The sequence below is a fragment of the Sinohyriopsis cumingii genome, chromosome 11 (genome assembly GCF_028554795.1).
Source record: "Sinohyriopsis cumingii isolate HCF-2022 chromosome 11, ASM2855479v2, whole genome shotgun sequence".
Lineage (NCBI taxonomy): Eukaryota > Metazoa > Mollusca > Bivalvia > Unionida > Unionidae > Sinohyriopsis > Sinohyriopsis cumingii.
Genome location: NC_142971.1, coordinates 50,434,850 through 50,461,965, shown reverse-complemented (window position 1 = coordinate 50,461,965; position 27,116 = coordinate 50,434,850). Strand labels below are relative to the sequence as shown.

At 37.2% G+C, this 27,116-nt stretch overlaps 1 protein-coding gene across 1 annotated transcript; it reads right to left on the bottom strand.

Moving 5' to 3' along the window:
- Positions 1–427: 427 nt before the first annotated feature.
- LOC149788429 (uncharacterized) lies at positions 428–27,116 on the bottom strand. Its single transcript, XM_089974415.1, has 3 exons — positions 27,023–27,116; positions 7,575–7,696; positions 428–5,002 (listed from the first exon to the last, which is right to left on the bottom strand). Exons 2-3 carry the CDS (start codon positions 7,603–7,605, stop codon positions 4,710–4,712), a joined length of 324 nt encoding a protein of 107 aa, XP_089830541.1. The 5' UTR covers positions 7,606–7,696; positions 27,023–27,116; the 3' UTR covers positions 428–4,709.

The window sequence follows — 27,116 nt, the reverse complement described above, 5'->3', positions numbered from 1 at the left end:
AAAAAATCAGCTATGTTAAAGCGATAAATTCTGTGGATGAATTGACTACTGCATTATTTACCCATACCATAATTTCTATAAGCAACACATCATTACATTATGCATAGGATGGACATAATGACCAATGTATCCAGATGTGTTTCCGAGACATTTCAATACACTATTCTGTGATCTGGTCAAATAAATCCATAGTTTTTATCATGTGATAATTACAATCTTACATTTGTACTAATTTCAACAAGGCTCATAAGAGATGAAAATTGTTAAACTTTTTTCATTAAAAATAATTAGAAAAGAGCACTCATATTTATGACCATGTCAGTCTATTTCAAACTGCAAACCTTGTTGCATTCAAAAGATTATTTTATACTGCAAAAAAACTATGAGTAAAAATATGAAATAAAACAACAAATCTTTGAAAGCAAAGTGATTTGTAAATATTTGTTTATTGATTACTGTTACAATGGTATAACAAAATTTTGTGGCATCCAGCTGAAAACTGCTTGATGCCAGTATTGCATAATATGTAACAGATAAAAAAAAAACAAGTCTAACAATTCATTTACTCACATGAATGTCCATTTTCATGACTGATACTTAATTTTGTGTTTTGGCAACATGCATTCTATGATTTCCATAGAAAAGTATTCATTCAGTACACAAATATACAAATTATGTGAAAATTTCTACACCACCAAAAATAAAAAATGATATGCTTCACCTTTCAAATATACATGAATACAAGCACACTTTCAAAATGATTTATTATTCAATTCATGGCGAACACTAACTGCATGGAGATATTTTATAAAATCATTTTGTATGGGATGAATCAAATTTTGAAATTTTAGGCATGAATGTAGCCCTAAATTATTAAGAATTGTGAAGAACATACAAATGTAGTAATACACACAAAAATGTATTCACAAGGTGGTCAAACTAATTCAAATTATCAAATGTAGTAATACACAAAAAAAAATGTATTCACAAGGTGGTCAAACTAATTCAAAGTATCAACTGCAAACTGTCCTTCCAGAGAAAATAGGATCTAAGGTAAGACAGTTAAAAAAAATTTTTTTTCAAGAATCTGTTCATACCATGTTTCATTACTATTAAAAGAAATTCCTTAAAGGAAAGTGCTTGATTTTCAACCTTATGCACAAGTGTGTCATAAATCTTACAACTATAAGCTTGTTTAATGTGAAAATCCACTTCAACAAAAGCGAAAGTGCCAAAATGCCTGAAACATCTAGCTCAAAAGGAATAACACAGCTTTTCCTAATATTTATTGAATTTAAAATTAATATCAGTTCTAATAAATATGATCTTTGTTTCAGTAAATCTGGTTGATTTGTTGAATATTTATTTTTGTTGATCATCTTTTTTAATTTATTCACTTTTACATCTGAAATTTGAGCATTTTCCATGGGAGGAATTTCTTAATAGTAAAGAAACCATTGATGATGCTACCGAATCTTTTACATCTAAATTATTGTAACTTGCATACCACATAAAAACATTACTGTGTGTCCATGTGATCAACCTTGGTATGACAGCATTGTCTAAACATATAGAAGAAAAACAGCTAAGAAAGTTGTGGGATGAACAGCCACTATAAATGGCAAATTTACAAAAAGCTAAGAAAAAGTGAATAATTAAAAATATGCAATAGGAAAATTCGCTAAGAAGACTGAAACTTTAAACATTACTTCTTAAAATTGGAAAAAATACTGAAGATTGTTTTATTTTATATTGAAGGAATACCTTTCATTGTGGTTCCTCAACTTGTTGAAGTAAACAGTTCAAACAAAATGATTATTAAGAACATGAAAATAGCAAACTATCTTAATGTCTATTTTGCAAGTCTCTATCTGACATTGATGATAGTCTATTTTGGATGCCTCTATTTCACATTGATGATAGGGACATTTTCATACTTCCAAAATTGTATCACACTGATCAAATTTTGACCACGTGCAAATTAGAGAAGAGGTCAATGACATCACCATATCTTTATCACTTGAAAAGGCAGTAGGGCTAGATCTTTTCAGTCACAAACTGCTCAGGGGAGTCTGAAATCCTATAATCAAACCTCTGAATTTCTCTTTAACAGATCTTTAAATGAGAGAAATGTTTCTAACATATGGAAAACTGCCAATAAAATACATATTTTTAAGAAGGGGGGAATTATTGCCTAATATCCCTTCTAGGTTGTGTGGGAAAGATTTTTTTAATGAAAATAAACTTATCTATAAATTACAGTCAGGTTTCATCCAAACAATTCAATGGTATGACAACTAATTGACATTCATTATCAAATCACACAAGTGCTAGAATCACATATCTAAAGCATCCGCTCAGGTTTGACACAAAGAATTGTTACACAAAGTTAATAATAAAGGAGTAAGGGGAGCCATGCAAAACTGGTTTTATGATTATTTATCATTAAAAAATCAAAAGGTTCTTTTAAATGCAGACTCATAGTGCATGAAATTCATAACAGCAGGCATCCCACAAGGATCCCTACATGGTCAACTACTTTTTCTTATTTATGTTAATTATATTGCATAATGTTTGTCTAGTATAACAAGACCACTTGCTGACGTTAGTCATGTGTCTTATGTTTCAATAGCAAGTAACATTATTGAACACCAAAATGAACCAAGGCCTAGAGAGATACACAGATGGACCAAATAATGGCTTTTGTCTTAAGTGCATAAAAAAAACAGAAGCCATATTATTCATAAATGCCTCACAAATTTCTCATCCAAAATTATTTGTATGTTAAATCTATTGCCTTTTTTGATAACCACAAACACCTTGCAGTAACTACAATGGTTGATGGAAGTTAGCAAAAGCACATTGAAGAACTTTCATGTATTTGGAAAGCATAAAAGATGACTGAATAATGAGAGGGTTTCAATTCAAAATTAATACAGATTCACTTTACTAAACAAAATATATATAACTTTCATGAGACCAATTTTAGAGCATGTAATGGGATGGGTGTACTGAAACCAATTCTTAGAGACTTAAAAATATACAAAAAGGAAGCAGTAAGAATTATAATAGGACTAACCAGCAACGTTAGCTCTGAATTTTTATGCAGAGAATGCAATAAGCAATAAGGCTACCTGATTCCAGACATTCAAAACCAAAGTACAGCAAGTGAAGAAATAAACCAGGAGGATGACACTATAAATCTGTGACAATGTTAGCTGATGCTGAGAATTTTTGTATATGTGACTATTTAACTAATTAGTGGTGACGGATACAGGGTTAAGGGTACCAGAGCTAAATTAAAGGCTTGGCCAATCAGATATTCAATTTTAAAAGACCTGAGTAGGTTGGTAAAGGCTGTCCTGAGAAACAGTTTCTACAAAGTGTGATTGAAATTGTCAAAGTGGTTTTTGAGAGGTTTAAAACAGCAGAATGTTGACAGACAACAGATGATGCATGATGAAAGGTACACATTGGACAGTGGGCCATACCATAAGCTCACTGAACCTTATGGCATGATGGAAGGTACACACTGGACAGTGGGACATACCATTAGCTCACTAGACCTTATGGCATGATGGAAGGTACACATTGGACAGTGGGTCATACCACAAGCTCACTAGACCTTATGGCATGTTGGAAGGTACACATTGGACAGTAGGCCATACCATAAGCTCACTAGACCTTATGGCTATGTTGGAAGGTACACATTGGACAGTGGGCCATACCATAAGCTCACTAGACCTTATGGCTATGTTGGAAGGTACACATTGGACAGTGGGCCATACCATAAGCTCACTAGACCTTATGGCTATGTTGGAAGGTACACATTGGGCAGTGGGCCATACCATAAGCTCACTAGACCTTATGGCATGTTGGAAGGTACACATTGGACAGTGGGCCATACCATAAGCTCACTAGACCTTATGGCATGTTGGAAGGTACACATTGGACAGTGGGCCATACCATAAGCTCACTAGACCTTATGGCATGTTGGAAGGTACACATTGGACAGTGGGCCATACCATAAGCTCACTAGACCTTATGGCTATGTTGGAAGGTACACATTGGGCAGTGGGCCATACCATAAGCTCACTTGACCTTATGGCATGATGGAAGGTACACACTGGATAGCGGGCCATACCATAAGCTGACTGGACCTTTTGGTCATGTGAGCTAAAAAGGATAAATCTTGACTATTAATACAACATCAACAGTGTCAGTGAGGACCATGGTGGATCTGATGCAGTGTTATGGCATAACTCTCTGGAACAGATCAGGTAAAATTTGAATTCTCCTGAACAGATCAGGTCAAATTTGAACTCTCCTGAACAGATCAGGTCAAATTTGAACTCTCCTGAACAGATCAGGTCAAATTTGACCTCTCCTGAACAGATCAGGTAAAATTTAGTTATGGACCTCTGAAATTTGCCCAACAAAGATTGTAATTGAAAAACAAACAATACATGTATTTCTTACAAATAATTTTTTCAATATTCTACCTTGAGCATATGTAAGAACCACATAGAATCTTTATATACTTATATGATAAGCACCTTTCAAATGAAAATTATGCACATGTATTAAAAAATATTAAAATAATCCATGAATAAAGGTAGAAGTTTAAACACTGAGAGAAGATTGAAGTTTAAACACTAAGAGAATAACAGGAATATATTTAGTCCAAATGCTACACTAAATCCCATACATCAGTCCTGAGAACTGTTAAATATTTTCTCCACCTCTGCCTGGTCAACAGATGCCTCCTTACAGGCCACCACGAGATACCCTAATTTTCCCTCATTTTTTCCGTGCTGGTCATTCTTCCAAGCCTTGAGTGCCTGGTAACACTGCTCCACAACACTTAGATTATGATCTGCCTTAATCTGGGCAATCTTTGCATCACTGAGACCCAGCTCCTTGGCTAGTTCCCACCAACGTGCAACACACTTTGACAGTCTCAATAGTTCTTGGTCCGTAGGAGGTCTGTTAAATAAATCCACTGAAAGAAGATGGTGTCCAGTTTGTATGATCAATAAATATGATTAAAGCTCATGCAAGTGACATTAGTAATATTTTCATCTGAACCCTTTATAAATAACAGATTATTTGCTTATGTACACATATAGGTTTTAATTAAGTATTAAGTGAGACTTTGAAAACTGTAAAAGACAACAATGAGATTATCTTTAAGTTAAGAAAAAATAATAAATTTCAACAATAATACTACAAATAAGATATTGACAAATCTTCCATTGGATTCCGCCAGAGTCATACCAAAAACTTACAAAAATGGTACTAACAGCTGCCTCGCTTGGCGCTCAGCATTAAGAGGTTAGTGTTAGGACTGGTCGGCCCGGTGTCAGGATAATGTGACTGGGTGGGACATCACGCAACATGTCTGCGGCATGATGCCCCAGTGCTAGACATCACTATAAACTGCCACACTGCAGACATCGTAGCGATATGACTGAAAAATTGTTAAAGCTACGTTAAAAATCCAAATCACATCACATTACATCCATTGGATTCTTTGTTCAATGACAAATGCAGTTTTTATACTGTCTACTTTTTCCCAAATGAAAAAATGTATCTTTAGTAAAGTTTTGCTTTACAAGAGAGTTGATTGATCTTAATCATCATGGGTTTAGAATAGCTTCCTGCACAATATGTCCTACAGACATCGTTCACCACAATGTGGGATAAACATTAATTGTAATATAATTCTCCTGAAATTGCAATTACCCCTTTTGCTATGTGTAAAAGCTATAATTATATTTTTAATAGTGAGGGTTAATCATATACTATAAACTTGTATTTTTCTGTGTGACACAGAAATGAAGTTTAAATTCAATTACACTCCTTAGGTATTTTAAGCAATGACTTAACATGATGCTGATTTTTGGGGTGTCTTTGTGTTCAATAGTCATTTAGCATTTCTGGGGTGAACTGTGTTCAATAGTTTTTTTAGCATTTTTGGGGTGTCTTTGTGTTCAATAGTCATTCAGCATTTTTGGGGTGTCTTTGTGTTCAACAGTCAATTAGCATTTTGGGGGTGTCTTTGTGTTCAATAGTCAATTAGCATTTTGGGGGTGTCTTTGTGTTCAATAGTCATTTAGCATTTCAGTCTAAGCCCAAGAAGCTAAATTAGCATTAAAATTTTTTAAAATATTTAAAAAGAATATGTTCAGCTGCTGTATAAATGCTTTAGAAATGATAATGAGTTTAAAGCTCAATATGAAAAAGTCTGTGCCATCTGGGCAAAATACTGGTTTACAGTACATGACTGACCTGGCCTGCACACCTGGGCAAAATACTGGTTTACAGTACATGACTGACCTGGCCTGCACACCTGGGCAAAATACTGGTTTACAGTACATGACTGACCTGGCCTGCACACCTGGGCAAAATACTGGTTTACAGTACATGACTGACCTGGCCCGCACACCTGGGCAAAATACTGGTTTAAAGTACATGACTGACCTGGCCCGCACACCTGGGCAAAATACTGGTTTACAGTACATGACTGACCTGGTCTGCACACCTGGGCAAAATACTGGTTTACAGTACATGACTGACCCGGCCTGCACACCTGGGCAAAATACTGGTTTACAGTACATGACTGACCTGGCCTGCACACCTGGGCAAAATACTGGTTTACAGTACATGACTGACCTGGCCTGCACACCTGGGCAAAATACTGGTTTACAGTACATGACTGACCCGGCCTGCGCACCTGGGCAAAATAATGGTTTACAGTATATGCAGGGCCAGATTACCCATTATGCACACTAAGCATTTGCTTAAGGCACCAGCCCAACAGAGGCACCAGAAAAAATTAAAATTTTCAAATTAACCTTTTTTGGTTAAACTTTAATATTATTTTCTTTGAGTTTAACATTTTGTAGGAGGGGGGAAACATACTATTTTCAGTGTTTAGGGCCCTGGAAGACCTTAATTATGCACTGGATATATGACTGACCTGGCCTGCACACCTGGGCAAAATACTGGTTTAAGTATATGACTGACCTTGAACAACAGAATTATGTCCAGATGACATAGATGCTTCTGTCAATATGGTATGAAATAACTGCAAACTTGACTAAAAGAGGACCACAACACATCAAATTCCAAACAAGAAAGATGAAAAACGGGCTTGACCGAGGTTTATTATAAACAAAATAGTTTCAATACATCCTAGTTTTTGGGGAAAACAAAAATTTGTGATATATCTTGACAAGCTAGAGATGGAAGGATATTTTGATAGGCATATGGTTCACAAGCTAGCTTGAGACTAGAAGTGGAAAGATATATTGATTGGTGGACAGACTAACTTGAGACTAGAGAAGAAAGGATGTACAGAAAGGTGAACAAACATGAACACATTATTCAATATGGCATGACACAAAAGTATTTTAAAAAACTGATAATACCATTTCCTTGATGAAATAAATATAAAAAAAAGAACGAATACCTTTCTGACTGAAAGGAAAAAATCTTCTGGCTAAACACATGACATAAGGGTCAAGGTTGTTAATATAAGGTTTAAAGAAATATAGGTTCTTTCTACATACTCTCCCTCTGGGTAAGTCCCATATCTGCCATCTTTGTTCTGTATTGGCAGTAGTTAAAAAGAACACAGGCACTGGCTATTCAACGGCACCGGTTGTCAGCTTTTACACATAGGTCTTCAAATCTGAAAAGCAATGACTGATTAACATTGCCAGCACAGTGGCTTCATATCAGTGAAAAGCCTACTTTGCAAAGCATGCTGTATGTTCCATTCTATTCATCATTTTTTGTATGTACTACACTATATTATATATAAAATACACAGTACATGTGAGATTGAAAGTATAGGATGGAGAGATTTAAGTCAAGCAATTTCAATCACTGATTGAATATTACCTACTTTGGCCACAGTTGTGTCCTTAGTAGTTGACCTCACAAGCAGGTAAGTAATGGAGCAGCATTTTTTCTCCTATTAAACAGTCCTCAAATAAGAGGGGGTATAGGAAAGGTGGCATGGGTGCGGGGGGGGGGGGGGTTTACAAGACCCTGAGAGCATTTTTAGGGTGGGTCTAGGTGTGTGTGTGTGGAGTATGATAGCACAGCAAGTAGTATCATAACAGAATTTTGCCTCTTTTGGTTCAAACTGGTTTTATTTAAAATTTAATTTTTATACATACATCACATATTCAGAACATGTTGATACATTAATTAAATTGGGAATTATCTTAGAAAAGCAGTGAGCTGAGCTTGCCTGATACTTTGAGAACAAAACCAATAACTTCATTATTTGATAAAAAAAATAAAGGTGTTAACAACACAAACAAATAATGGTGTTAATAACATAAACAAATAAAGGTGATAACAACACAAACAAATAAAGGTGTTAACAACACAAACAAATAAAGGTATTAACAACACAAACAAATAAAGTTGTTAACACTGAGTAAAGATGAATGTTGCAGTGATGCTGATGATGAGGACAACTATGATATAAGAATGTTGAAACAGTAAGTGAATGTGGTAGCTTGGCTAATGAAGATCAACTAGGGTAACTCAGATGATTTTAGTATTGCAGTAATAAAATGATGGCATCCACACTCACCACTCTTCAGTATTTCTATGAAATGAAATACAACCAAACAGAAGAAAAGCAATGCAAGCACTGTAAACAATTTTAAGAAGCTATTACTAAAGGCAGTGAAGCTTTAACTATTGAGGAAATTTACCAACGCTCCAAGACATTTGATGTTATTCGATACAAACATACAAAGTCTGGTCATACTCGAGTTAATGTAATACTTGCCATGATGGGTAATTTGGGCCGATACAATGCTGGCAGTATTTTTATCTAACCTTTCAATGGAATTTTATGATGATGAAGACTATAAACCTGTTTATTTGCAAAATGTCAGATTTGCAATTTCAAATTACTAATAAATTCTGTAAAAATTTAAAGTGCAACCAATCTACGAGGAAATGTGACAAAACAGTGGTGACTGGAAAATGAATGATATCAATAAACCAATTAGATAATGCAGTGTATGCCTTGTAAAATATGAATTATGTGGCAGAACATGCCATTATGAACACTACAAATCACAACTGCTGGCCTATCATGTTGGTACAGGTGCTCGACCATGTCTTAAATGCGGCATCATAGTCAAATAGAATATCAGCTTTGCTGGCCATGCGGATCTGTTTGCGAGTATAATTGCACGCATCAAAAAAGATATGTTAAACTTGTGATTACACACCTGACGCTGTTGATGGAATACATGCTGTTATTGAAACTGACACAGAAGTAAATGAATTAATAGCTAGGATTGAAGCAATTGCAGTTTTTGTTACTGGTAGAGTACAACAATTAAAGCTGGTTATTGACAGACTTTTTAATTAGAGAATAATTTTCCTTATACATTATATAAGCAAGTCAACTGTGATGCAACTAAAACAAATGGTGTAACGGCATGGAATACAAATACAAAGCCATATTGTTAAAGCCAACACAGGTTTGTTATTAAGACCTATAGTTGTGAAACTAGTTGTAATGGTCACTGATGAACAAAACTGTAGTCATCAGCAATTACGTTTCATAAGCATAGACAACTGTTATCAAATATAATTCCTGGAATTATATCAGTGTTACAGCATTCTAGTAACTCAGGAGTCAAAGTGTTTCTAATTCACATTTATTTATGCTGCTTAATCATGGCAAGGAAAGATTTAAAATCACAACACCGTGGATTCACTGTGTTGCTTGTACAATCCTAAACCACAAGGACACAAAGGCTATCAATGATGAAATCAAAGGCACTGAAAAGATTCTGGAGGCATTTGAAAAATACACCAATGCAGTATCAGTATGGACTCTTGACACATGTGCGTAAATTGAAGTACATATTTCCCCATACCAATCACTCTGAGGATCCAGTTATATTCCAACACCACCACAGTCAGGGATAAATGCAAAAATTGATGATAACGGATGTTTTGAATGGGCCGTCTTAACCATGTTACATCCTGCTGGTGATAATCAAAACAAGCAGAGTAGATATCAGCAACAGTTGAAGGAACACAATTTTGGTGAAACAGAATTCCTGGTGCAGTTTAATACTAAGGCCACACTGAAAAAATTTTGAACGCTTTATCCAGGTATAGTTCTGTTAATGTGTTCACTTGTGATAAAGGCTTTGATCTGTTTGTGCTATTCCCACAAAGTGAGTGAACTCAGATTATCTGTTATTGTAATTTTATGGGACAGTTTACATGGCAAATAAGTATTCAATATGGTCTTACTGCATTAAATTTTTTATCTGTGATGTTGTAACTTACAAATTCAGATAATGACCAAAACTGTAGTAAGACGATCTTTGACAACTTAGAAGTGACTTAAGTTTCTCTGGTTAACTGTCATCTGGAACCCTCTGAAGTAATTTTGCTTAACTGTACAGAAGCCAATCATATTGCACATGCATATTACAAATTGTGGTTGTATACTGACCGACATGATCACTGTATACTGACCAACATGGTCATTGTATACTGACTGACATGGTCAAGGTATACTGACTGACATCAAAACGTTGACACTAGTTTGCACATCATTACACTGTACCGGATATATTACTTTTCCTGGAACACCTGGAGTTGTTCAGACAATCCGTTGCTGACATGTATTTTCATGCATGTGTAGGTAATACTGGCAGCAGTTATCGATGTTTGGTTTTTCACCAAATGTAGAACCGGATGAATCTATCAGATAAGACGTTGGATGATGCGGGTGGTTGAATGAGGCCTGCGGAAAATTGGTAGAGTAACTGAACCTGTTGTGTCTTTAAATAATAATGCCCTAATAAAAAAATGCAATAAAAACAATGGTGGAGTTACAATGAAGCAATTGCAAAACAACTGGTAGAATATTTCCAATCCTTGCAGCAATTCTAGTGGTTGCAAATGCAGCGGCGTTAGGAGCTGGTGGAACAGCAACAGGAATATCTAGCATGGACATTCAAGGTATTGTTGTCAGGTTCAGAGGTGTTGATGCAAAGAACCTGGCTTAGATCACTGAAAATGGGGCAATCTGAGGCACTTATAATCCTGTCGGTTTCTTTCATCAAAAATCACACTGATGTAGCTGAGGCTGCGGAAAAACAATTCATGGATGCAAAGATAACAGAGTGCCCCAACCACCATGCATAATAACTCAACAGAATATTAATCAAAGGAGAGCAAACACCTTAACATGGTAGTCCCAGCAAATGGCCTTCTTATTTTAAATTCTCTTGACACTGGTTTTGACAGACCCAAACGTCACATCTTAATGGGGGGGGGGGGACAAATGGGAATGTTGATAAATAATTAGCAGCATCCTGTTTTTGATTTTATGCTAATAGTATCAATCTGTTGCAAGAAAAAAAGAAATTATGAATTTTACACACATACCATGTCTAAATCATTACATACCAGAGATTCGAAAACCTCGCACAACAAAGAGATGTATGTTGACATCAGTCAGCAGCTCTTGCTCCACTTTCTGGTTTTGAGCAGTGATTCTCAGTTGAAACTGGGGGTGATAAAGTAGTTGTTGTTGTTGCTGTATGGTTTAATGCCATTTTTCAGCACATGATAGGCTATACATGGTGGCCATTATTAATGGTGGAGGAAGAAAACGGGAAAACCCTGGAAAGAACCACCGACCCACGAGGAGCTACTGGCAAGCTTTCTCACATACCCACATTGGCTGAATCCGAGACTCGAACCCACGCAGAGGTGAGATGGCAGTGATCCGTAACGGAGAGCACTTTAGACCACTCGGCCGCTTGATAAAGTAGTGAGAAGGGTCGATGCCATATGTCTTAATGGAGGTGACCCAGAAGGCATCAAAGACATCTGCCCAAAGGATCGTATCTGTCTTAAGGGAGAAATTGTGATAGTCTCCAAGTCTAGGAAATTACCCCCCTGCTATTACCCCACTGTTTATTACCCACCCACCCTGTGACCCCCCCCAGTAAAATTAATTCTGGTGATATTATATTTAAGAGAACACACACACACACACACACACACACACACACACACACACACACACATATATATATATATATATATATATATATATATATATATATATATATATATATATATATATATATGGTTTTTATTTAAAGTTTTTCTGGCGCATGCGCATAGAAACCATTTCTGCCTGAAGTATATTCAATGAGGTGAAGCCGATGCAATAGTATAGATTGAACACATTAAACTGCTAAACTCATTTTTATTAATGTGAAGCCAATACTCTTATCAGATTGTGTTTGTGTACACTTAATTAGAAATCATTTCTCCTCAAATTATACTCACAAGGTGAAGCCAACACAATAGTATAGATTGAGCACAGATTAAACTACTAAAATCATTTTTATTGATGTGAAACCAATACTCTTATCAGATCGTGTTTGTCTACACTTAATTAGAAACCATTTCTGCCTGAAGTATATTCAATAAGGTGAAGCCAACACAATAGTATAGATTGAACACAGACTGGTAAAATCATTTTTATTGATGTCAAACCAATACTCTTATCATATTGTGTTTGTGTACACTTTAATTGATGGGATAGAATCATATTGTGGTAAAGCCAACACAGTATCAATTAACAATTAAATTCTTCATCGCTCGTCGTCATCGCTGCATTTGCTTTAGTTCGATTTTGTATCTGTATTTGTAAATGATGGTAATGGCAGGGGGGTAATAAACCATGGGGGTAAATGATGGGGAGGGGGTAATGTCCTGCTTCCGATAGTCTCCTATGGTCTTACAGCCAAAAGTATCCCATACTTTTCTAGTCCTTGGAATATATACCCATAAAGTTAATGGTGGTGTAGCAGGGTCAAATCAAATATATCCCACCCATCCATACACTTGTATGGGTAAACATTCTTGATAGTCATAAGGGGTGCATCATGTGCAATATATCAACTAGTGATGTCAGTCTTTTTGAGGGATATCTATAACCAGGTTGAACAGGGTACAGTGTAGCAGCTGACAGCCACCTATCAACTGAAGCTGGCCAAGGGAGAATGTCATGTATTTTGCATGTTGTGAGGAATAGCACTGATGTCTGCAGTTGAGGCTGTCCCTGTGCTGCCACCAGCAGGTTTGTCATAGTTACTTAGGATGTGCAAGATTATGTGGATTTTTTCCCCGTTTTACTCACAGCTGGAGGTTGCAGCTGTTATGGGTGCCTCCTTGAAATCAGCTGTTAATGTGGTGATGATCTTTCACCAGGTCCTCACCAAACTGCTTCAGCAGATGAGGCATCTCAATATCTCATTAAATTCCATGGTGTTGGAAAGTGTGATCACTTGAGGGCAGGGACAGGCTAATTCTTTATGAAGGCCTAAAATCTCTTTCTCCAGGCTCTTGATCAGTTGGACTACCTCACTGCCTCCTCTTTATATCATGGGGGCAGGAGGTAGTTTTACCATCACGATATTGCTGTAGCAAAAACCACATGGGGGTCGGTTAAAAATTGTATAGCCATCACCATAAGTGGGGTCAATTTGTCCCTTATCACAAGCACATTAAGGACGTTCAGGTAAGCATAGACAAAAGAGATGTTTAAAGACAAATGTATTCTCTCCAGGCTCTGGGAGAAAGGTCCTCTGTGGCTTTGAGTCTATACTGCAGCAGTCTTTAACATGGCTCTCAAGGTCAGGTCCGGAGAAGGTATCTGCAGCAGATTTGTTTCTTATGTTCATTTTTGGTACTACTATATACCATCCAGGAAAAGTCTTTGATTCGTACTTCTGCCTTTCATGTTAGTAGTAACAGGTTAACGGTCTAATACAGCTTTTTGTCCGTGATGCATAGAGAATAAAGAGACTGTTCCCAACCAAAATTGTAATGGCAATGGTAGGGTTGAGGTTCTCAAACTTGTTAATATCTGAGACGTTCGTTGGAAACTTAAGCTCATACTTACTACACTTGCTAGTGTGCTTGGGGTGATGGTCATCAGGAGGATACAGGGCAAAAAGGATGGCCCATTCAAAACATCAGGCATCATTATTTTCTATGATAATGATAGCCCTTTTAGGGATCCACTTGGGCATGGGTATATATTCTTTACCTCAAATGGTAATGTGAGATGTAAAAGTTTACCTCATCACACATACCTAACCACCAATCTCAGCCACTGTCTGTAAATTCTTCTAATTGCTTCTCAATCTTGGTCATAGCCTTAGCTATTGTCTCCTTGAGGTTATCAGCCAACAGCGCTACTTCAGCTAGCTCAGTCACTAGATATGCAGGCACAGCGATGGCTTCTACTTCTGCTTTAATCTTTTCTAAATGAGCCATGATGCTTTGTTTAGACTTAATGCCCTTCTTTCCAATCTCCTGCATGAGATTGCTGACCAGGCTTGGGGTTATGGCTCTCAGTAACTTGGAAAGCTCAAGTCTTAGAGGATAACAGGGTGATATGGAGGCTTGATAGTCAATGACAATTTTATTCTTTCTGCAATTACCCTCTTTTAGTACTAGAGGCTGTTGAAAGTACTGCCTCACTGGAGGGGGCCTTAGCTGACATCCATGTCTCTTCATTTAGCTGCTTTGGATGGGCTCAGCACTGGTACAAGTGGCTGCCTGAGAGCCAGTACAAGTGGCTGCAATGGGGATAGCTTTAGCCACCTATGGGCTAGCGTTGGCCACACTATGACTGGGGCTGGCTGCCATTCTCATGCTGCCAACACTGTTTCCAGCATATCTTTGTATTATTGCTCAGTGATCATTCTCTCTCTTAACACAGCATTCATATGATCCATGCTAGGCATAGTTTGTGTTGGCTAGGATATTCTAGTATGCATTGCCAACTTCTAAGCAGAAAATTGTTGCCAACTGCAAATTCCCTGAGGGGTATATACAATTTCTGTGTATACCATAGTGTTTGATCTTTGAAATTTGTGAAAAGGTGGAGTTAATACAGTTATACTCTTGCTCCATCACACCTCTAATAGAGTTAAACGTCTCTGCTGAAGAGAGTCCTTACTATGCTGCTAACTAATGACACTTTTAAACTGTTGTATGGTCTTTCTTACTATGTGACTCAGCTCATCAGTCTGATGACTGGATCCACACTTGTTACATATGTTATGTATGACAATGATGCCAGCTCCACACTTCCAACAAATGAAATGTCCATCTCTATGCCACTGAGCATGAACCAAACAGTAGGTACTAAAGTGTTTTTTCCCACTGGGTATTGTCTGCCCCCAAGGCATCCAAGTGAACATCATAGTTCTTTGTCTATCCCCCAGACACCACCCGTCTCAATCGGTGTGTTGTTGATAGTCACCCACTCAATGCTTGGCTATTGTGACTACCCCTGCCACCCAGACCTACCCACTCAAATGCTCCCAGAATCTGGTAATCCACCACCTTGTGATCGCAATCACTTCTACCTCGGTGACTGTTTGGTGTTGCTATAGTAATATGTGATGCATGGTTTTGTGAGGCCATTTTACTGTCCTTTCAAAGCAGTGAAATTTGTATATGGGGTACATTACTGTAATCATGCACCAAACATACCTCTGAATATATAATTAACACTATTTCATTTTTAGGGACTGTGTGCATGTGTATATGTACATCCATCTATGTGTGCTGATGTGTGTGTGTTCTTGAATGTCAAAGTGATAGGGGAAGGTAACTACAGTCTCTGGAATGATGGTCATTTTGACAAGAGAACAAATTACTGATAGTAAGCAAGTTAAAGTACAAGTTTTATCAGCTGCTGGAAATGAAATGTTTAGATAATAAAATAATTTTAACAGGTAAGGTGGCTGTATATGAACTAATGCTAATGTAATAAAATGAAGCAGAAACATACAGGAAACCAATTATTCATAAGAGGAAAACTGTAATGTAATTATGTATGGTTGTTAAAAAATGTATAATTGATCTGCACAAAGGCTCTGATGTTGACACAACAATTGGTGTAACACTTATCAAGTTATGTAATAGTGGGGGTAACTTCCTCTAGTGTTGACTAAAGCTGATTATTACAAAATATTTTCTGATGTAGTAACATATCACATTTTGCACAAATGGTGCTACAGTGCGAATTTATGAAATTTTTTGGGCTAACTATACATGATTGGAATGAAAATGAACTCATACTTTTGGTCATCTCAAATAGCTCAGTTTAGCTTAAGTGAATTTAGACTGGTTTGAGTTTTAAGGCATACCAGCATGATGTTGGCAGCATGGCATCACACAGGATTGAAATTGTTGGCTTCAGTCACATCTCATTTTGAACCAAGATTGAAAACAGCAAAACAATGGCAAAAAAACACATTAAATAAAATACAATCTGAAAAATCATTTTCACAACTGTTCAAATATTGGCACATTCTCATCCCTTTTTAGTACAGTTCATCATCCCTTTTTAGTCCGGTTCATCATCCCTTTTTACTCTAGTTCATCATCCCTTTTCACCACAGTTCATATTTTGTACAGGTTCTTAACAGAAAATTAATTTTTACATTTCCCCTCATTCACCAGCTGCTGTAACAAGACCAATCCATTATTGTCAAATTCACATGGGTGCTTTCATTTTAATTTCTGGACTATTATTACTGGTTATTAAATAAACTATGATGTATGTTGTTCCCAAACAAATATGGCTAGAAACAAATAATACCTGATTTTTGTTTTACTTTGGTAACTGGGGCCGTGAGTGGATGAGTGGTCTAAAGCACTCACTGTTATGGATCACTGCCATCTCACCTCTGTCTGCATGGATTCAATTCTTGGGCTTGGCCAGTGTGGGTATGTGAGAAAGATTGCCAGTAGCTTCCCATGTGTTGGTGGTTCTTCCTCCACCAGTTATAGCCTCCTCCAATTATACTGGCTGCCATGTATAGCCTATCTTGTGCTGAAACCCTATAACAACAATAAAAACAACCCTGACAATTGTTTTAGATTTTTCAGCAATTCTTGAAAGTATATTTCTGATCCAGGCTAAAATTCCATGGTAAATAACTGCAGCATATTCATCCTTGATAATTGAGCAATTTGCAAGAAAATCGATGACAAATGTGAAAACGATCTGTTACTACTGATGATCCACTACTATCACATGCACTGTATCAAGAATTTTGTGCAGAGACTAATTCCAACAATTCTGGGGCAGAATCATTCCATTAATGTTCTCAGCCCATAACTTGATCATTCAACCTGTAAAAGGACCACTACGTACTTGGCCTATTGCTAGGTCATTCCACAATTTATATAACAGTAATGTGGATATCTTATCCTTTGGCAACGGTCATTTCAGATATTTGTTTAAAAAATCTTTTTTGGTTAGCTTTATGGTCAGTGCATCTGTGTATGATTTTTTAGTATTCAGTTACAGTAATTAACTTCTTGTGTAAACAGGTGACAAGAACAATCCAACATACAAGATTTATGCTTTTATTTGAGGATTCATCAGAAATAATTATATTAATAAGCAATGTCATTCATGAATAAGAATATACCACATGACTATATAAAGGCTATGAACACATTATGAAAACTGCACTGGAAGACAGTATATTTATATATCTTAACCACATAAGTTTAGACAGTCCACACTAGAATCACTTTTTGATTTTATAACAACCTTTTGCTTAATTCTTCAACAAACAATGTGTAGTCCACAATAGTTTTACAGTATTGTTTGTATACTTGTTACAATCAATGAAGGATTTATAACTTTGCTGCCACTAGGCACTATCAGAGTTGTCACCCCACCACAACCACAGGCACAAAACAACATATTAAAGACTTTAAAACCTGATGCCTTCAGATTTTAGACTCAGTCAGTAACTCAGCAGGAAAGGGTTTTCATGCTTTATCCTGCCTAATGAATTTTGCTGCCTTTGGCAGCTGCCTTGTTTGCCAAATGGTAAATCTGCCACTGATTACAGCTAATGCTACCTGTAAAGTTGGCAGAATCATTAATGATTAATTAGTCAGTAAATAACATATTTATAATAAATATTTATTGTTAAATAACAAGTTTTGCTGTAGTTGTTTTGGGTTTAACACCATTTCTCAGTGCAAGATAGGTTATACACGATGGCCAGTATAAGACTGGAAGAAAAACCTGGGAAAACCATGGTAAGAACCACTGACCCACTGGAAGCTACTGGCAAGCTTTCTTGCATACCCACAATCGCCGAGCCCAAGACTCAAACTGATGGCAGTGAACAGTAAGGATAAGCGCTTTAGAGTTAACAAGTGTTACGAAGCGATCAAAGGTAAGAATCAGAACAACAACAAAAATGTTATCTTAAAATAACAACTCTTATAAAAAAACATTAACAGCTTCTGGGCCAAAACTGAGACACTGTTTAAAGGTACAAGTTGACCATGGCAGTAATAATTTCTAAATTAAATTTGCATCGACCATGTATGTAATTAGCCGACTTTGCTACAGATCAATTCTGCAATGTGCCAATTATGTTCTGGGCCATTATGTCCAGTCATCATTCCAACAAACAAGAAAAGAAAAAAGAAAATACTGTTTGATAAAAATTCTGCATTTGGTCACTGTAAATTTTGTCTGAAGAAACAACCCAACTAGCGTTAAATTATACCTGTGGATATGAATTATCATGTATCATTAATTCCATAATTTCCTCTTACAAATTGGGCACCCTGAGTGACCATGGTTCACCAAGATACCGAAATCCATGTAAAAGATTGTGTGCTTTTAATTTTGGATGCATGAATTTTCAAACAACCTAGTCCTACAATATAAGACATCTACTCTGATATTTATGATGTCTGTGCCAACCCAAACAACATAAATATCTGAGCAGACATCTTACACTCAAGGACTATCAACAGCCATGTTCTCTGTATTCAAGTTCATTTTGTAGACAAACGATTTTTTCCTTTAATATGTTACAAATTTCAAGTGATCATAAAAGGATTAGATAAAGCTGCAATGGTTAGATCTGGAAACAGGCTGATTCATACCATAGCTGATTCAGACCAGGCTTATTTGGCTCAAATTACAGGCTGATTTGGCCCAGATTACAGCTTCATTTGGCCCAGATTACAGGCCAATTCTGACCATTAATATATCATTAAGTTTCATCCAGGATTTAAATGTAACATTTATCACATGGTTAAAATATAATATTTCTCATTATTTCCCAGGTACGTTGGGAGATCTAGTATGTAGGGGTTGGGGGGAATATTTTAAATTCCACTACTGAATAGAATAGCTAATCCATTTTCATGCTGAAAACTCACCGTCTGTTTGATGTGAGTACATCCTCCCCCAGAGTGAGGAAAAGTCAGAATGACCTTTTGCACACCACTCTGTATTGCAGAAGGTAAATATTACCTTCATCTTTTTCACAGACAACGATTACACAAGATATCAGAGTGGGGTGGGAGAAGGGCATTCGGCAATAGTGGCAGGTAAGTATTGCATAATTAAAATTAGTTTACCCCCACCAAAAAAAATACATTTTAACAGCAGCAATTACTTATCCTGCCGCTATTGCGTAGCTGAATTTGTCAGGAGGGTTGGCTGGTGCTCTCATCAAACCGATCAAAATCAGAAATTGTTTTGTACCCACCACAGAGAAATAGGCTGATCTATAGAGCGATGTCCCTCTGAGCCACATGTTGTGCCATACCAATGTGCCCCAGAGAGAAACAAAAACATAAGCTGTGTTTCAGTGCTCTACCTCCCTAAAATGGGAAGGAGCAACCCATTGTTCTAGTTATGAACCTCCATAATTTGAGGGTGCAACCCACTGTTGCAATACTCCGCCTCCTTAATGGAAGGGCACAGACAGCTGTCACAGTGCTCTACCTCCCTAACAGGAGGGTGCAACCCACTGTTGCAGTGCTCAACCTCCCTAATGGGAGGTGCAACCCGCTGTAAACTGGAGACAGCCAGTGTCAATAGACAAGAAATGAATCTCACTTCTTCGTCTTGCAGAAGCTAGAACAAGTAGGAACACAGATGAGTTTGAGGTTTTGAACGGAAGCTTCACTCAATGGTTCATATAGGGCTTGGTTAAAACACACAAGAGACAGGTTTCTGGAGCTCAAAACGCTTAATAAGATTGGCAAGGTGCGAATCTGAGCCTATTCAGTGCCCTGCGAGAATTTAAGGGTGTTGGAGATGGCAGCTCGATAGCTATTGATAGTGGATACTGAACATCTTTTGGTCTAAAAATGGAACAAAAGGAAATCAGCAGTGGAAGTTATATGGGGGCAGATAGGATCAGACAGCAATGGAAGTTATGGGGGGGTGCAGATAGAATCAGCATGTCTCCTACTGACTCAGATTGTGACATTCTCTGAGTATGCCTCCTTGATGTCATAGATATGATATGATGGGTGTGTTGTCTGAGGAGGGCATGACACATCGACCAATTATTCTGTCAATGCACCCATGCAATGCTAGAAATATTGCTTCCATTTCAAAGTTGCTGAAGTGGTGGGACAATTCCACCCGAGTCCAAGAACTGTGGAACTCTGGGTCCAAATGAGCACCCCAACCAGAATCTGACACATCAGCGAACAGATAGGAGTGTGGATCATGTGTGTGCATGGGAACCGGCACCAGGAATCTGTCTCCATTCATCCACCAAAGCAAATAGTAGTTAAAATCTGGTCCTAGAGGGATCGGGGTTGATAGAGAATCACTGTGTTGTTTCCACTTTGCACGGACACATATGGATATGTCCTAAAGGAACCAAATTGGCAGTGGCATTCAAGGTTCTGAGTAGGAAATAATAAAGGCGAAATAAGAGTCCAGAGGAGGAGGTTTGATAGGCCACTTCAGGAAATGTACCCAGTAGATGGAAGAAGTAGTAAGGGGCCTCAATGGTGAGGGAACAGATCACCCTCTAAGTTGTCAAGCAATATTTTGTCCTTGCGAAAACCTCTGTGATATTTCCTCAGTCGTGGTTGGATATGGGAGAAGTAAAAGGGGTCTGGTTGATTTGGTACCCTGGAGATCTTTTCCAAAATGGAATAGATCTTTTTGGACTGTGTGTCCGTCGGTGTGGGGTACAAGTCCAGGGGTAATTGACAGTACACCTTGTTTATCACCTTTTCAAAGGACCAGACCTCTTCTTCCTCATCCATATGAGATGAAAGGGTTGGCCTGAGAGAAGGTGTCATTGCTACAGCTTCTGTCTTGAACGAGGATAGAGAGTACATCATTATCAGCATAGTTAAGGACGCTCCAAGTTGGAGAGTGGCTGGGCATCACTATGTCCCTTGATGGTGGGGTATAGGAACACTCTGTACCATGGTCCCTGGTTCATCATGAATTATAGAGAGAAGATGAGAATGTCTGTCTACTCTAGATGATGTAACACCTTTAGCCTTCCTAGAGGAAGCCACTTCGTGATGAGGTGATGGTGGGACATGAGCTGCAGCATCACTCTAACTGCGAGGGTAAGGTGCAGTGGTCCATGGGGGCATAATGGACCAATGGCCCCAAACTGGAAGGCCCCATATCCCATAAGAGTTCATTGGTATAAAAGGGAATTGGAGAACACTAATACTGTCCTTGTCCCTAGCCTGAGTCCTGTGTATGGATTGCAAATCCTGCACAGAGTGGGATGGTAGAAGAGGGAAGCTTGGTTCTTGCCCTGTCCATGAGGCCAATGAATGATAGATAGAGAAGACATCGTCTTCAACTGAGTTATCTCTGTGTGCATCACGGAAGCGGTGTTTTGTCTCCCAGACAGACGGGGCCAACATGTTGCCAGAAGCATGATATGTATTGCAGAGCAATCCGCTGATGTGATGCTCCACCTCCTTCAAGGGAGGGTGCAACCTATCATGGTTCTCCACTTCCATAACAGGAAGGCGCAACCTGCTGTCACTGTGCTCTACTTCCCTAATGGGAGGATGCAACCTGCTATTGCGGTGCTCTACCTCCCTTACGGACGTGTTTTTAAGTTCCGTTGGCTTACATTTCAGTTGGCTGGAATGTGATGGAAGCCAGGATTGGATAAAAGGATGATGAGAATCTTGAACGAAACAAAGGTATCAAAACACTTTTTTCATTATTATTATATTTTCATTCGTTTTGCTAAAGAAGTATGCTTAAACTTAACACAATTTCAGCAATCCCAGCTTCCATCACGTTCAAACCAAAGGAAATGCAGGACAACAAAACTTGAAAACAGGTCCATCTGCTTCTGTGAGAATTTGAATTTATTAGAAAAAAGACATCAGAGTAAGCAAAGTCTGACTAAAACATTATAACTTTAATCTGTAGAAAAGTGTCATTATGGGCTGCCAAGTGTGTGAGATATTCCTGAAAATTTGACTTTTGTTGTGATGCTAGTTGACATCAAACACACTACACTGCACCGTTATTTAGGCAGTAAGACCTTAAGGCCCAAAACATAAATATCAGGGTTGATATCTTACATTGTAGGATCACCGGTCCTGGTAAACACTGCTTAGAATTACTAACAAGCACCAAGAACTACTAAGAAGTTCTAAGTTGGGCACTAAGAACATTGTAAAGCATTAAATTACCAAGAAAACAAAGTGTTACTAAAATAAATCGATAAATATTGTTAAAACGGACCATAACAGACACAAACGTATTTTCAGCATCAGGAAAGACAACTCTGTCATGGACTCAGTTTACTGGTCAGTGTATAAGAAATATCAAATGTAAGAAAAACAAAGGAACAAAAAGAAAAATGAAACGGGGAAAAAAAGAACCAATAAAACATACACCAACAAAAATGAAAGAAAAAACCCAGGAAAAGACAAGGTATAAAACAGCGGTAAACAAGGAAGAAAAAAATTAAATGAATTTGGCCAGTAATCTTCTACATTTAGAATAGAATAGTAGGTGCTTCATAATCATATTCGTGCAATAATTAAGTAATAAATTACCTGCTCCAGTCATTGCAGCCCTTGCATGTAGTCATAATTTGAGTCACCAATTCTTAGTGCAAGATGGTGTTTGCAAAGATACAAAGCATTCAGGTTTTTGTATTCCTGAAAATCTTCATCAGACAACGATTCACAATTTGAATGATACTACTGGTTGCAAAAGTCACAAACAATGCAGGCATATGTGCAGTTTCCACAACATGAACTGCATGGTCAAAATGCAGCTTTGCTAGTGGTTCTTATTTTTCTCCTTTAGAAGGCATGTTGCATGTTGCAACCTCATCTGTCCCCAAAATATGGAAAACTGCAAAAGTAACTCCTATTCACAAATCTGGTTCTAAGGATGATGCTGATAACTACTAACCAATCTCAATACTACCAAACTTGTCAAAATTGATTGAAAAACATGTCCATGACTCATTCATGTCATATTTAACCAAACACTTGCTGTTACACCCTAATCAATCAGGCTTTAGACAGAACCTTCCTGTGAGACTGCCTTGATCTCCCTAACTGATAAATGGCTTCAAGCACTTGACCAAGGTAGAATAATAGGAACTGTATTTGTAGATTTCAGGAAAGCTTTTGACATGGTGGATCATGAAATTCTTTGGAAGAAACTGAGAATCTACCAGTGTGATGAAAGAACAATTAGGTGGTTTACTTCGTACTTAAATGAGAGAACACAACATCTTTACATAAATAATGTTCTGTCTGAACCTGAAACAATTAGATATGGAGTACCACAAGGCTCAATTCTAGGTCCATTACTATTCATTTTATTTATTAATGACCTACCACTTTTACTAAGAGACTCAATATCATCTACAGATCTCTATGAAGATGACACAACATTGTCAGACATCCAAAACACAAAGCATGAGCTCGAAATTTCTTTACAGAATGCACTAAACAAACTGGAAAACTGGTGCACATGTAATGGCATGGTGGTAAATACTGGTAAAACTAAAATATTACTTATCTCAACACGGCAAAGAAGGACAAATCTTGATAGTGATGAACTATGTCTGACATGGAAGGATACAAATCTGCAAATGGTCTGTCATGATAGACTACTTGGTGTTCTGGTAGATAATAACCTATCATGGACTGAACATATCAAACATATCAGAAATAAAGTCAATTCAAGTTTATGGCTTCTCAGTAGGATAAGACATTTTCTCCCTGAAAGGCACAGAAAACTATTTTATAACAGTTACATACAACCCTATTTGGACTACTGTAGTACAGTATGGGGTAATTCAAATGATAAAAACATAGCAAAGCTGGCACATCTTCAATAAAGAGCATTTGGGCTAATATCAATCCAGAAAGAAAGCAAGGAAAGTTTAGCTGGTAGGTTAAAAATATTATCTATTAAAGGCCGAATCTGTTTGAGAATGGCCAAATTAATGTACAGGATATCTCACAATAGTGCTCCTGAATATTTACAATCACTATTCCAGTATAGGCTACCTGGTAATACTCCCCACCTGCGATCCATGTCTACCAAACAGTATAAAATTCCCAAACCCAATAAGGAGTTATTTAAAAAAAGTTTCCAATACTCTGGAACTCTGCTCTGGAATGGTATTCCAGTTGAGATTAGAAATGCCCACTCTATTTCCTTCTTCCAAACCCAATATGTCCAGTGGCTTCAGAGATGCAGCTTAAATAAATGAATTCCTTTGTATGAGGGCCTCAGGGTAGATTAGTTTTTAGCTAATTGTGTTACTTTCTTTAAATAAGGTCATTATTATTATTATTATTATTAATATTATTAATGGAAGTGAATTTTTACCAACTGATCACAAATTAATACAACAGTAGACTTTATACAGTTTTGCTTATTCCACATTTTTTTCTTTTAGCTCTCTGCCTCAGTAATCAAAAGATTCGTGAGTTTTTTTTTGTGATAAGTCAAAGTTTGATTGATAATACCCTTTTCTACTCTTGCATACCCAAGTCCAACAAAGAAAGCACTTTTAACACCAGTACTTGCTACAAAGCATTCTTGTTTCAGGCAACAATTGTGGAATTCTGCACTTGTACAAGTTATTTTTCAATGTATATTGCTGGATCACATCTCATTGATGTGAATGAAAATTCACACAGTATCATGTATGATATTAACTATATAATATCATTGTATTTATTCATATCAGATTATTTATTACGAAGTAGTGGATGTCAATTTTTAACACTTTGTCTGTTTCTTAAAAATAATTTTAATGCTGGAAGAAAGCCAGAATGGCAAATCTTAGCATGAACAATAAACTCCATCTAACTTGCTTCTAACTACATGTGAAATTGTGTGAAATTCTGATGGTGCCCTCTATAAAAATACAGCTGTTATTGTCATATCACAAAATATAGTAATAGGTTTATTTGTAAAGAAATACAATATACCTTTATTGTCCAGGAAGATTCTTGAGATTATTTTAATCTCATAGTATTATATAAAAACTTTTCAAAGCTGAGCATTTCCCAGTCATATCATGATGATGTCATTAAGCGTGGAAAGTTTTAAGTGATTTTTAAAGTGACTTTATTCAGTAATTTGCAAGTCATTCTGTAATAAATTTGAGCATTTTAGGCCAGCTGCAGAGTGGTTAACAAACTAACGAAATATCCAGTAGTTCTTATAATTTTAAAAGCTTCTGTAACTAAATTTATTGTTTTGTTTTTCAATTCTGTCAAATGTGGACTTCACTGACTGAAGCCAGTGGCATTATTCTAAGTAGGCATATACCTTTGAAACAGCTGGCAAATGTGTGAATTAATACAGATGTAAGACATAGCACGTTTTTGTGCTATGTCTTACTATCCAAATAATGGGCTTGTATAGCATGTTCCGATGTCGTTGACATTGGAACGAGTAGTCAAAGTTTCAGGAATATCTCACACATCTGGCAGCATATATAGACATGCTTCCACTAATTTATGTGTAATTAATATGCTTACTGTGCTGTCTTTATCTGCCGGAATGAAAATATGACACTAGCAAATGGACGCATTTTCATGTTCCGTTGACATACATTTGAATCTGCTGCAATGTGATGATAGTCGAAGTATGCCAAAGTATGTTTAAGTAGGTTCATGTAACTGATATGTTTTTTTGAGCGAAACGAAATATTGCTTGTAACAGTTCCAATAGGCATAATATATTTTTATTCGTTTCTTTAAAGAATAATATTTCAACTTAACTCGATTTCGGCATTCCCGGCTTTCATTGCTTTCCAGCCAGCTGAAATGTAGGCCAATAAAACTTGAAAACAGGTCCATTTCTTTTGTGAGAATTTAAATTTATTAGAGAAAAGACATCAGGGTAAGTAAAGTCTGACAAAAACATTATAACTTTACTTTGTAGGAAAGCGTCGTTATTGGTTGCCAGTTGTGTGTGATACTTCTGAAAATTTGACTTTATTTATACTGTTAGTTGACATCAAAACACGCTACACAGCGCCGTTATTTAGGCAGCAAGACCCATCACCCCGAGAACAAAAATATCGGGTGATGTGTCTTACGTTGTATGACTAGCAATGGACTCTGACCCCACACCCCAACATAAATGTCCAACTATCAAATGGGGCGTGAGGGGTCTGAGGAAACTCGGACTAGGTCTCTATGCCAATTGTTTTCATTTATAAATACCAAAATAAATCAGGTAAGTCAGGGGCGGATTAAGGCTCACTGGTGCCCTAAGTACTGACAAATCTTGGTGCCCCCCTCCTTTCCACGTACACCTGGGAAGATAACCCTACGGTGCACCATGATCACGAAACAGAACATTATGATCAATTTGCACTAGTTTTATCAATTTTTTTACAAATCTTCATTCGTTTTTTTTTTTTCACCCTTTTCTGAACTTTGTGGCGCCCCCGTTGGCCCTGGTGCCCTAAGCAGGTACTTAGTCTGCTTAATGGTTAATACGCCCCTGAGGTAAGTGTTTCATTGTCATATGTTGCGTGGTTCGAATTATTTGACGAATAATCATGCCAATGAACTTGGTCCGAATCAGCCCGCATTCGTTAAACTTAAATCTCAGCAGCCATGGAGATTACACTACCTGTTAATTGATTTCTGGCGCCTACTGATAATTTCGATCAAAAGACTAATTATCCAACACACTTTGACACTTCGCCATGTGCATCACTTTCGTT